General features: G+C 56.2%; 1 protein-coding gene and 1 long non-coding RNA gene across 11 annotated transcripts in view; one reads left to right on the forward strand and one right to left on the reverse strand.

The window, feature by feature from the left end:
- The window catches only part of LOC119238882 (uncharacterized), a 31,557-nt gene extending 30,564 nt beyond the window's left edge, over positions 1-993 (reverse strand). The window contains exon 1 of the long non-coding RNA XR_008549538.1: positions 385-993. This is a non-coding gene — a long non-coding RNA (uncharacterized LOC119238882). The remainder of the gene's footprint in view (positions 1-384) is intronic.
- The window catches only part of ARHGEF40 (Rho guanine nucleotide exchange factor 40), an 18,374-nt gene continuing 5,532 nt past the window's right edge, over positions 1-12,842 (forward strand). For 6 of the 10 annotated variants that reach the window (XM_054688975.1, XM_054688978.1, XM_054688976.1 and 3 more), the window contains exons 1-16: positions 1,063-2,605; positions 3,211-4,456; positions 4,597-4,764; positions 4,900-5,020; positions 5,590-5,686; positions 5,795-5,875; positions 5,990-6,106; positions 7,016-7,111; positions 7,212-7,327; positions 7,710-7,836; positions 9,672-9,794; positions 9,875-10,018; positions 10,535-11,145; positions 11,278-11,512; positions 11,849-11,935; positions 12,506-12,721. In XM_054688975.1, coding sequence (XP_054544950.1) covers positions 2,372-2,605; positions 3,211-4,456; positions 4,597-4,764; positions 4,900-5,020; positions 5,590-5,686; positions 5,795-5,875; positions 5,990-6,106; positions 7,016-7,111; positions 7,212-7,327; positions 7,710-7,836; positions 9,672-9,794; positions 9,875-10,018; positions 10,535-11,145; positions 11,278-11,512; positions 11,849-11,935; positions 12,506-12,721 — 3,819 coding nt within the window. In that variant the 5' untranslated portion in view covers positions 1,063-2,371. Of the gene's footprint in view, positions 41-1,061; positions 2,606-3,210; positions 4,457-4,596; positions 4,765-4,899; positions 5,021-5,589; positions 5,687-5,794; positions 5,876-5,989; positions 6,107-7,015; positions 7,112-7,211; positions 7,328-7,709; positions 7,837-9,671; positions 9,795-9,874; positions 10,019-10,534; positions 11,146-11,277; positions 11,513-11,848; positions 11,936-12,505; positions 12,722-12,842 lie in introns of those variants that run through there. The other 4 variants (XM_054688963.1, XM_054688966.1, XM_054688973.1 and 1 more) reach the window with 3 other exon arrangements.

Raw genomic sequence — 12,842 nt, forward strand, 5'->3', positions numbered from 1 at the left:
GCCGGTCCCAGCGTCGGACGCGGCCCCGCGCCGAGCCATGGTGAGTCCCGCGGCGCGCCCGGGCGCCCCCCGCCTTCGCGCTGCCCGCTCTGCGCCGCCAGCCCCGGCCGGGTGCCTCCGGCGCGGCTTCGGGCTGCCGGCGCCCCGGGGACGCGCCCCCGGCCCCCCCCCCAGCTCCTCTTCTTCGCTCTGAGCGTCCTCTGCCCGCGGCGGGGCTCCGAGCCCACGGGGCGCGCCTTCACCTTTTCTTTCTCGCCTCCCCGCCCCCTCCCCCAGTCTCCCTTTGGTCTCCCCCTAATCCAAACACCTGCCCCTCCCCCTCCCCGTCCTGACCTGTGCCTTCCTTTGCAGGACCTCCCTCCCCCTCGGGGTCCAGCTCCTTACCCGCGGGGGACCCCTGCGGGCTGGTCCTGCAGCGGCCGTGGAAGGGGCCCGGCCTCGGGTCATGAGAACTGACCTGCCTGGAACCACCATTTTCCATCCCAGTCCCCAGCCCGGTGAGCCGGGCCCACCCATCCGGCCCTGGGGGACCGGCCACAGCTGCGGCTGGGCTGGGGCCAGGGACGTAGCCAAACAGGGAAATTCCCTTGGAGAAAGAGGGGCTGCCTCAAGGTAGTGGACAGAGTGAGGAGGGGGGCCTCCCAGTGCCAGGGGGCGCGAAGCTACCGGAGCAGAGCAGAGACTGGGGGTCAGGGAGAGGGAAAGTGCCCCGAGTTCTCGCTGCAGGGAGCAGAAGCGCGGCCTCGGAGCTCTCCCGCTGCAGAGGGGAGGGAGCAGGGGCGGGAGCTCTCTGCAGGGGGTAGGGAACCCCGGCTTTGGCAGCTCGGAGCCCTGGAAGCTGAAGAAGGGAAGCCCATACCCACGGAGTGGACACTGTCTTGGGAACTTTCACTCCAGAAGTACTCTCTGAAGAATCCCTGCGGGGATCGGGCGCTGTCAGGGAGAGCGCCCACTGCATGTGCGGGTGGGGGTGGGGGTGAGAGGGCTGAGGGGCTCTCACTGCAGAATGAAGGAGGGGGAGAGGCCCTGCCAGGGGGCGCTCAGTGCAGGGAGTAGTGGGGGGAGGAGCATTGGTGGGTTTGCGCCTCTACCTCCTGGCTGGGCAGCTGGAGCAAGAAGAAAGAGGAACCGGGCCAGGGAGAGCTGACTCAGTCTCTCTGGTCTCCTCCTGGGTCCTGGCCGGCTGGAGGCTGGGTCTCTGTTCCCGCCTGCCGCCTCCCACCCCAGACCCCTCCTCCCCTCCTGCCGCTGCCGTTTCCTGTGGCTGAGACTCGCTCTGCCATGAGCTCACCGCCCCTAATGGGTTGCAGCTGCCTCGCAGTTAAAGCTCTAGCTACCCCCTTCTGGCCTCAGAGCAGACGGCCCACTCTGCCTCACCCCCCGCCCATCTCCACCTCCCCCAACCCACGCTCACAGTACTGGCCGGGTCTGGAACACTGGGGGGTCTGTCTGCTCGCCCACACACCTTGGGGCTGGGTCTTTGCATTGACGTGCTGAAAGCCGGTCTCTGGAGTGCCTGCTCTTGCTTCTCAGACTTTCGGGACTAGCGGGCAACTCTGGCTTTAGGGACTCAAAGTAAAACATAGTTTTTTATCTTCAGGCCAAAGGCAGGGTTTGGGGTGGGGGTGGGAATTGGGAAAGCTACATAGAGAACTAGACAAGGGAGGCAGTGAGCATCCCCTTGCCTCCCCCTGCCCATGTCCAGTAAGGAAATCTGATAAAGGGAACATCAAAGCCATCTTGAGAGAGAAGTAACTTTGCAAAGGAATAGCCTGAGGGGAGTTGTTTAGGGCTTGGGATGGAGAAAGATAGTCTCATTTATTCACACAGGGAAGGCAAGTCTGGAGAAAGCAGGCATGAGTCTTTTGAAGCAGTGGCTCCTGGTGGAGGTTGGCAGAGAATCAGCAAATAAATATTTACCATCAAAGTCCTTTTGTGACTTTTCCCACTGCCATCACCCAGTTCTTTGTAATCCAATGGCACATGCTTTTAAAATGGGTGATGCTTTACAGCCAATCTGGGAGAGGGACAGTGGCGCTAGAAAGACTCAAGACAGCTCTTTAGTCCTCTTTCCTGCTTAATAATTGTTCATGGGTGGTGGCACCTCCACATAAGATAGGGGTCTCCGATAGCAGGGGAGCAGCATAGGTATGTGAAAGCCCCCACCCTCCAGAGTCATCTGTAAACCCCTGATGTCCACGGAGCCTGTCTCTTCTCTCCCATGGAAGGTCTCCGCAATCCCAATTCACAAGAAGCGGGGACAGCCCTGAGCAGAGACAGTCACAACAAATTCTCCCTGGATCTCCAAAGCCATGATCTCAGAATTTATTGGGTACACTGACTGTAGGCCTTCCCAGGCTTTGGAGAAGTGATGCTTGGGTCTACAGCTTGGTCTTGTCTCTCCCAGGAGCCTGAGCCAGTGGAGGACTGTGTGCAGAGCACGCTCGCCGCCCTGTACCCGCCCTTTGAGGCAACGGCCCCCACTCTGTTGGGCCAGGTGTTCCAGGTGGTAGAAAGGACTTACCGCGAGGATGCGCTGAGGTATACGCTGGACTTCCTGGTGCCTGCCAAGCACTTGCTTGCCAAGGTCCAGCAGGAAGCCTGTGTGAGTAGCCGTGATCTCTGTTTTATGTCTCCTAACACCCACGCCAGAAACTGGCCAGATTGACTGATTTCCCTCCAGCCAGAGACCTACCTCCCCTGATACCAATCCCCACAAAGCCACCCAGATACTAACACACACTCATCTTCCCCAAGTATTGACCCTATGAAACATCAACTCCCAAAGACACCCTCCACCGGCCCTCCATATCCATTTTCAGACATGTCCCCCCTCACGTCATTTCTCAAGATGCTAACTTCCCTTGACATGATTCAACAGAAAGTCTTCACTTCTATAGCTAGAAAGACCTCCTAAGAGTTTCTGACTCCTCCAAGACAATGGCATCTGCTGACCATGTCTTTGTAATGACTCAGTTGTTAGCCTCCCGCACAAGGAACCAGCTTCCTAGAGAAGCTTCCTAACACCGGAAAACTGAATAGAACCAACCCCTTTCTCTGCCACAGGAACACTCCAAGATAGCGCTTCCCACTCCCCTGGGATTATAACCCATCAGGCAGAAGGCCAGGCCTGCCTAGGGTGGTCTCACTGTCCCCTCCTGCGGTTTCATCAGCAGAGGCTTGAGAGCAGCCTCCCACCTCTCTCCCCAGGCCCAGTACAGCGGTTTCCTCTTCTTCCACGAGGGCTGGCCCCTCTGCCTGCACGAGCAGGTGGTGGTGCAGCTGGCAGCCCTACCCTGGCAGCTGCTGCGTCCGGGAGACTTCTACCTGCAAGTAGTGCCCTCAGCAGCCCAAGCACCCCGCCTTGCACTCAAGTGCCTGGCCCCAGGGGGTGGGCGGGTGCAGGAGCTGCCTGTGCCCAATGAAGCCTGTGCCTACCTGTTCACACCTGAGTGGCTACAAGGCATCAACAAGGACCGGCCAACAGGTCGCCTCAGTACCTGTTTACTGTCTGCACCTTCTGGGATTCAGAGGCTGCCCTGGGCCGAGCTCATCTGCCCCCGATTTGTACATAAAGGGGGCCTCATGGTTGGACATCGGCCAAGCACACTACCCCCTGAACTACCCTCCGGACCCCCAGGGCTCCCCAGCCCTCCACTCCCTGAAGAGGCCCTGGGTACCCGGAGTCCTGGGGATGGACACAATGCCCCTGCTGAAGGACCTGAAGGCGAGTACGTGGAGCTGCTGGAGGTGACGCTGCCTGTTAGAGGGAGCCCCATGGATGCTGAGACCCCCTCCGGCCTCTCTAGGACCCGGACAGTACCCACTCGCAAGGGTGCTGGAGGGAAGGGCCGGCACCGGAGACACAGGGCGTGGATGCACCAGAAGGGCCTGGGGCCTCAAGATCAGGATGGGGCACGCCCGCCTGGTGAGGGGAGCAGCACCGGAGCCTCCCCAGCATCTCCCCCTGGAGCTGAGGCTTTTCCAGAGGCAGCAACGCTGGAGGTAGCCGAGCCCCCAGCAGAAGCACAGGGGGAGGCCTCTGAATCTTGCCCCCTGAGGCCAGGGGAGGCTGGAGGAGGAGCAGGCCAGGGGCCCGATGGACTGCCCGGCACCCCTCGGAGAACAAGCAAAGGAAATAGGAGAAAGAAACGAGCTGCAGGCAGAGGGGCTCTTAGTCGAGGAGGGGACAGTGCCCTGCTGAGCTCCAGGGACAAGGAAGAGACCAGCCACCAGGAAGCTCTTGTCAGTTTGCCTCCGCCAAGTGAGCATGAACTCCCAGGATGCAGCCTGATTAAGGAGGAGCATGAAGACTTGGGGAAACCAGAGTCTGAGCCAAAAGAGGAGCACAAACCAGCAGATGAAAAGGAACCTGGGCCCCCAGAACTCTGTGGGCCTATAGAAGAGAGAGAAGGAGAGAGAGAACAAGAGGGGCCAAGCCTGGTGTGCATGGCAGGTGAGATCGCAGGGAGGCTGATCAGCAAGGGCCAGTGTAGCAGGGCCTAGAAAGGGCTTGAAGGAGAAGGGGGTGAGGCTGGAAGCGGAACAGCCAGACCCATCCTCCCTTCAAATCCATAACTCTGCCCGTGTCTGCAGGACCCACAGGTCCCGACGGGCTCCTGTCTGACCATCCAACACCTCCCCCAGAGACTGTGCAGGAACTGAAAGGGGACAGTGTCCCAGAAGAGGCCCCTCCAGCTTCCATCTCTGAGGACCCGGATGTAGCTTGGGACTTGATGGCATCTGGATTCCTTGTTCTGACTGGTCAGTGGGCATCAGTGGTTGAAGGGAGAGAGGAAGGAGAAGCAGTTGGGGGTAGGCTGTGGAGGGAGGTGGGTGGGCTGGAGGTAGCCAAGGCTGGCCACCCACCAGGACAACCTGGCCGTTTTGTGTCCTCAGGAGGGGTGGACCAGAGTGGGCGAGCTCTGCTGACCATTACCCCACCGTGCCCTTCTGAGGAAGCCCCACCCACCCGAAACGTGCTGAGCACCGCTCTTCGTTACCTCCACTCACTGCTCAGGTAACCGAGCCCAGCTGGCTCCCCAGACATTAACCTCTAGGGTCACAAGGACCCCGACCCCTAGGACACCTACTTCTTCAACTCAGATTTTCAACTCATTGACCTTTACTGACTCCCGACCTCCAGGATATCTTCATCAACCTTCAATATCAACATTGCCGACATTCGTATCCTAAGACACAACTAGATTTTCAGGACATTGTTTCACTCTTCTACCACTATCGAGCACCAAGAGCCTATTAGGCACCATGCTACATGCTGATGTTGGGTTCACACCCTTCTAGAGCAGAGTTCCTGACTTTCCAGACCCAGGAGCCACGTGAATACAGGTTCCTGAATACTAGGTCACTTCCTTTTGACATACATCTGACTTTGGCCCTTTGCCCACTGTCTCCCCTGTGTGCCAGGAACTAACTTCTCCTGAGGACTATTATGGCTAAAACCAGACCATGTGTTGCTGTCCCTCCAACACACACACACATACACACACACACTCACTCACTCACTCACTCACTCACTCACTCACTCACTCACTCACTTTGCCTCATTGGCTCTTCCTGCGCCCACAGGCCTGATCTACAGATATTGGGACTGTCTGTCCTGCTCGATCTTCGCAAGGCACCCCCACTGCCTCCATCTCTCATCCCTGTCCTGAGTCAACTTCAGGTAACCAACCTCCTGTGACAAGTTCTTCCGCTCCTAAGGCTTCCCTAGTGGCAATCCCAGGCCACCCAATTGCCTACAGTTTAGAGTGAGTGTCCTCTCTGCCTTCAGGACGTGGGCAACCCCCCCATTATTCAGCGGCTGCTGCTTCTCACTCATGATGAACCTCCAACTGAACTCCTTGAACTTCAGGTTTGAGCCCCTCATTGTCAACTAATCGCCCTTACTAGTAGAGAAGAGCCCCAGGCCAGTTCCTGAATCTCTGGGTGCCCAGGCCAGAAACCCCCTGCCTTCACACATCCACAGGCTGCTGAGTTGCTGTCAGAGAATGATCTGAAAAAAGCAGTCAAACCAGAGGAGCTGCAGTGGGACTTGGGAGATCACAGAAACCTCTCTCCAGGCTACTGGGTAGAGACACACCAGGTAAGCTTCTGCTCCGTACCCAGGACACAGGGAACCAGGAATGACCTAGCTGAGGGCATTCTGGGAGAGAGGGCAGACCAGAGACATGAGATGGGGGTGGGAAAGCGTAGAAAATTCAGCAAGTACTTACTGTTCACAAATCATGAGCAAAATTTTGTTTTGTGCATGGACCATGGCTCCTGGAGAGATGGGAGGAGTCCATTAAATAAACCCATACTATGATATCAAGCAGCATGTGATTTTTGGTGGGAGATAAGTCAGAAACAATTGGAACGTGTAAGATAATGGTCACTGGGGTTCTTCTGAGAGCTGAGAGCCAGGAAGACAAGTTCTGGTTCCTTGTAACCTGGAACAAGTGACTGTATCCTGGAGATGGTGCTTCTCTCCACCTGTTCCCTGCACCAACATCCCAGCCTCAGGAGCCTCACCTGCAAAGTATAGCAATTATGATACAACCTCTGAGTCTATGAATCTAAATGCTAGTATTTAGTATTCGAGAAAAGAGGTGTAAACACGATCGGAATCAAGTTAAAGGCGGTCTGTAACCCCATCTCTAAGCTCTGTGTTAGGGAAGTGGCTCTGCATAGGCAGAAAGGAGGGTTTTACAGGGTGAAGACCCACTGTATGTTTACTAAGGTGACACACTAAGCTGTACAACGTGCCAGGCCCAGGCTACCTTGGCATCATCTCAAACCTCACAAAATCCTGTCTTAACCTGACTAGACAGCTGAAGGAGTTGAGGTTCAGGGAGGTTTCTGGATCTGCCCAAGGACATCTATTTAGCAAGCCACAAAGTCAGGCATTGAACCCAGCACTACCCCATAAAAGTCTCTTCCCCCACTCTGTACTGGGCCTTGGATTTCTTCTCCCAAACCCTGTCTTGGACTCTGTGTTGTATGTGTGCTGCAGGAGGTGGCCAGGCTGTGCCGGCTGTGCCGCGGAGTGCTGGGCTCCGTGCGGCAAGCCATCGAGGAGCTGCAGGCAGCCACAGAGCCAGAGGGAGAGGTAGGAAATGAGATGGGACAAAGGGGCTCAGTGGGGATAGGGCAGGGCTGGGCCAAGGGCTCTGATGGTACCCCAATTGTCAATTGTTCCCTGCCCCCAGGAGGCCGTAGGAATGCCTGAACCCCTACAGAAGGTGCTGGCAGATCCCCGGCTGACAGAGCTGCAGAGGGATGGGGGCGCCATCCTGATGAGGCTGCGCTCCACCCACAGCAGCAAGTATGAGGGTGGGGGTAAAGGACAAGTGGACATGGGGGAGAAGGACACATCGGAGGGCTGCCAATAAAAAACCCTGGTGCCTGATAGTCCTTGCTGAGCATGTATCTAGGCAAGATACGTGCTTTTCTACTTATGATCTAACAACCCTCTCAATTCCTCACAATGATCCTGGGTGCTAATTACAATTGCCCATGGGATAGCAAGGATCAGATATTAACTGTCTTGGCCATAGTAAGTGAATAAGTGGAAAAGTCAGTGTTCAAATTCGGGCCCAGGGTCTGGCCCCTGATGCTGTACCACCACCTTGTGTTGGCATGCACGAATGGAATGGGGTGGGGCTGGAGCTGGACAGGGTAATGGTTCACTCTGCCTGGTCCCCCAGGCTGGAGAGCCCCGGCCCAGCAACACTGTATCAGGAGGTGGACGAAGCCATTCACCAGCTGGTGCGACTCTCCAACTTGCATGTCCAACAGCAGGAGCAGCGGCAACGGCAGCGCCGGCTCCAGCAGGTGAGCCCAGACCCCATCTATATCCCTCTCACTCAGCCTGGGAACAGCCTCCAGCACCCCCTTTTCTGCAGACAACTTACAGTTGATGGTGTTCTCACCTGACTTGGTTCAGTGGTCCTACCTCTCTCCCCACCCCCGCCGGAGGTGGGTCACGGTCAGTTTGAGACTCAACAAGAGGGGCAGAGCATCTGGCCATCAGCAAAGGAGAGAAGCCGGATCTCCCCCTCCACTTTTATGTTTGACCAGGGGCCCTTGGAGACTGAGAGATGCTCCAGTGCCTGTGAGGGAAGAGCTGATTGATGAGGAAGTGCTTACCTCCTTAGAGTAAAAATAATGTCCATTAATATCATCTCTTTAGCTCCTCTTCCATCCATGTTCTCTCAACTCCTTGCTCAATATTTACCCCATCCTTAATCTGAAGCTAGAAAGGCCCCACATCCGCCCACCTGGACGGATTGGGCAATGGAAGCTGCTGAATGCCTTGGGAACCAATGCCTCTTTGCAGGGAAGATGTGGGGATCTGCCTGGCTTCTCTGAACCTCAAGTCTTCTCTTTTTTTTTTTTAATTTTTTTTTTTAAGATTTATTTATGCATACAAGAGTTGGAGTACAGGCCAGAGGTTTGAGGGATGAGAGGATTCACCAGAGACAGAGTGGGGAACAGAACAGGCAGACTGACTGAAATGCACTACTGAGGGGAGCAGCAGGCGAGACAGGAGAGGTCTGCTGCACCATGTGGCTATCTCCCTGGCCAGGGATCGAACTCATGCTGCAGAGGCTGAAGATTGCTCATAGTGCTGTGCTTAACCCTTTGCGCCACCAGGGAGGCCCAAGTCTTATCTTTTAAGCATAAGAACCCATGGGAATTTGCTCTCAGCTCTACCATGTGGCTTGGAGGGGGCTCTGAAATCTGAATGTTCCTTCTTAGGAACACCATCAGGGAAGAGTCACCTAGGGGAAAACGTCAGAAGCAAGGAGGTGGGGGCATGGAATCTCCATTTCCTGGGATTTCTGCATATTGGCTTCCTCTAGCCCAGTATCCAAGATGGCATATCCACTGTTGTTTGCTCCTTATTACCAATAACTTTCCCACTCCCCCACCCCCATTGAAAAAGCATGTGCACATAGGATTTGAAATCTAAAGTGTTCAGCCTGGGGTTTGGCTCTCTAGACGTGAGATGGCAGATGAGTCCAGAAGCATAGATTCCAAGTCCTCCTCCTGGAGGATGGTAACGTTTATGTCACAAGAGTTTAAGGATGATCAAAGGACCAGAGAACCATTTAGTGTTGGCACCGGTTATTAGGAACATCCTCAGACTTCTTGTCCTTACCCTCTCTCCAGTGTCTAGCCTCTTTCCAGAAGAAAAAATTACCATCCCTTTATGGTCAGATTCCAGGACCAATATGAGAGCCCCTGGTGCCCCATAATAGGCAACAAGAGCTGGGCACACACAACCCCTACCTCTGGGCCATCTCTTCAAGCTTGGTTCACAGGACCCCTGCCCACTTGTTCTTGGGCTTCATGAATGTGAAATCTCCCCAGGTCTCTGATTATGTCCCCTGCTTCGGGTTCACATCGGTTGAACCTGAGCCCTTAACCCTAACCCACCACCCTCAGTGCTTTCTGCCAGCTCAAAACTTCTCTTGCTCACTTCTTCACTTGACCCTGTGGAAACTTATTCATTGTCATCATTGCCACTATACAGACGAGATGGAATGGTTTGTCCAAGGTTCTGCAGGTCAGGTGGGGTTGGGAGTGGATCTCTGCTTTACTTTTCTTATCACGGCACAGCCCTTTTCTCCCTAACAGTCTGCTCTCCCACCACGTCTGCCCAGGTGCTGCAGTGGCTCTCGGGCCCAGGGGAAGAGCAGCTGGTGAGCTTTGCAGCGCCTGGGGATTCTCTCTCCACCCTGCAGGAGACAGAGCTGAGATTTCGGGCTTTCAGTGCCGAGGTTCAGGTGAGAAGGAAGAGAGATACTGGGGGGAAGGAGGAGAATGGGACCGAGGACCAGGTCTGAGGGCAGCCTCCATTCTCCAGGAACGCCTGGCCCAGGCACGGGAGGCCCTGGCCCTGGAGGACGACACAGCTTCCCAGAAGGTTCTGGATGTCTTTGAACAGCGGCTGGAGCAGGCTGAGAGTGGCCTTCATCGGGCCCTGCGGCTCCAGCGCTTCTTCCAGCAGGTATGTGCAGAGCCGCTTATTTCTATGCCCACCATGGCCTTTTTTCTGCCTGAGGGGTCATCAGGTAGTTGTTAAAAGCAGGTGCTCAGGAAGCCATCTCCTTGGCTTTGACTGTCGGCTCTGCCACCTAGTTGCTGAATGACCAGGGCACAATTCTGAACCTGACCATTGCTCCATCAGCAACTACTGGTAGGGCTGCAGTGAGGATTACAGAGCCAGCATATAAGCAGCACGTAGTCCAGGACCCGTCACTAGCACACTCTGTATGTTATATATTATATACGTTATATAGTATCGGCCAGTCTTTCAGCTAGGCTCCTGTCTGCATACCAACTCAGAGCGACGTGGTTAGGCAGTGATGCTGGGAGAGTGAGGGGAGGTGTTCCAGGCGACAGCGAAGGTGATGCCATTGGGAAGTCATAGATGGAAGAAGACAAGAGACATCAGGCAGCTTGTGGGAGAGGCACAGGCCCTAACTCCTTCCTCTCCCTATTCCCAAACCCTTTGGCCTTATAGGCACATGACTGGGTAGATGAAGGTTCTGCCAAGCTAGCAGGAGCCGGGCCAGGTCGAGAGGCAGTGCTAGCAGCCCTGGCCCTGCGGCGGGCCCCAGAGCCCAGCGCTGGCACCTTCCAAGAGATGCGGGCCCTGGCCCTAGACCTGGGCAGCCCAGTGGCCCTGCGAGAATGGGGCCGCTGCCGGGCCCGCTGCCAAGAGCTGGAGAGGAGGATTCAGCAACAGCTGGGAGAGGAGGCGAGTCCGAGAGGCCACCGGCGACGACGGGCAGACAGCACCAGCAGTGGAGGAGCCCAGCGGGGCCCACACAGCCCCTCACCTAGTCTCAGCTCCCTGCTGCTTCCCAGCAGCCCTGGGCCAAGGGCAGCCCCATCCCACTGCTCACTGGCCCCCTGTGGGGAGCACTATGAGGAGGAGGGCCCCGAGCTGGCTCCAGAAGCAGAGGGCAGACCCCCCAGGACAGTGCTGATCCGAGGCCTGGAAGTCACCAGTACGGAGGTGGTAGACAGAACGTGCTCACCCCGGGAACACGTGCTGCTGGGCCGAGCTGGAGGACCAGATGGGCCCTGGGGAGTAGGCACTCCCCGAATGGAGCGCAAGCGAAGCATCAGGTGAGAGCCCAACCCAATTGGTGCCCAAGAGGCAGACCCACCTGCCCAGCAGGAAAAGAATATGACATTGTTGGGGGTGGTGATTCCCTCCAATGCCCCAACCTCCTCTGCCCCGCCTTGTGGTGCCTGCAGTGCTCAGCAGCGGCTGGTGTCCGAGCTGATTGCCTGTGAGCAGGATTATGTGGCTGCCTTAAGTGAGCCAGTGCCAGCTGCTTGGCCTGAGCTGACTCCTGAACTTCGGGGCACCTGGGCCGCTGCCCTGAGCGCCCGAGAGAGGCTTCGCAGCTTCCATCGGACACACTTCCTGCGGGAGCTCCAGAGCTGCACTGCTCATCCCCTACGCATCGGGGCCTGCTTCCTCCGCCATGTGAGTGAGCCTCTGAAACTTCCTCGTCTTCTCCCTTCTCATATTTCAGCCCCATCCATTTGTCCTCCTCTCATTATCCATCCCTCCACCTCACCAACTTCACAACCCCACCTCAAATATGTGATGCAAGGCCCAGTGCCACTCCCTGGTCCCTCTGTCTTTAGTCTGTGCACTGTCCTCGGATGCCACTTGGCCTTTGCTCTTTCCATGGGAGTCATCATTCCCTTAGGCAGGCTGAGTGCTCCCTATGGTCTGTCCCTTCTTTGGCTGCAGGAAAGGGAGGGCTTGTCTGTGGAACTTCCCAAAGGATGTCTTACCCCTTCCTCATTGGCACAGGGGGACCAGTTCAGCCTTTATGCCCAGTACGTGAAGCACCGACACAAACTGGAGAATGGTCTGGCTGCACTCTGCCCCCCGACTAAGGTAACCTCTTCTCTGACCCTCATGAGAAAGGGTGGGTCCAGGAAGACCTAAAACTCACCCCACCTCAAAATCGTTCAGGGGAAACAGTTTCCCTGGGCATACCCAGGACCCTCACCTACCATCAACCTCCCAGAATTGCCGAGGGTGGGACAAGGACTGGACTGTGAGCCCACTGAGCCTGGGCTCATCCAGTTCACCTGAGGGACTTTGGCTGAGACTGTGATTCCTCCGGGCCTCTGCTTCTGTATCTGGTCAATATGGGCACTCTTCATTATATCTAACACACAGAGTGCGCTGAGGATCAAAAAATGTGACTTCAAAAATTAATAGAATATAAGGGGTTATTTGTCTTCCTCTTCCATTCCCCTTCCAGGTACAGAGGATGATTAACTCTTCTGCAAGCCTGTATGTGCTTTCTTTGTGGGGGAGAGTTTTTTCCTTACCTTTGGACATATCTAGGTTTCACTTAGCACCAAGATTCTGGAGTATCACCCATCTGCCCTCAGAGCCCAGCACCCTACTCCACCCCTAACCCCTCCCGTCATCCCTGTCTGTCTCCTCCCCAACCAGGGCTCCACAGAGGGTAGCCCTCACATACCCCAGGCTCTCCAGCAGCCCCTGGAGCAGCTGGCTCGGTATGGGCAGCTCCTGGAGGAACTCCTAAGGGAAGCTGGACCCGAGCTGAGTTCTGAGCGCCAAGCCTTGGGGGCTGCCGTGCAATTGCTCCGGGAACAAGAGACACGTGGCAGAGACTTGCTGGCCGTGGAGGCAGTGCGTGGCTGTGAGGTGAGGCCATAACTTCAGTAACTCCAGCTCACACTGCCTAGCCCTGTGGCCTCAGGATGGACTGATGACGAGAGAACTAGACTCAAGGTCAGAGGGTCTTGAGCTCTCATTTCTAACCAGC

The sequence above is a fragment of the Talpa occidentalis genome, unplaced genomic scaffold, assembly GCF_014898055.3.
Source record: "Talpa occidentalis isolate TD23 unplaced genomic scaffold, MPIMG_talOcc4v2.1 talOcc4.11, whole genome shotgun sequence".
Classification (NCBI taxonomy): domain Eukaryota; kingdom Metazoa; phylum Chordata; class Mammalia; order Eulipotyphla; family Talpidae; genus Talpa; species Talpa occidentalis.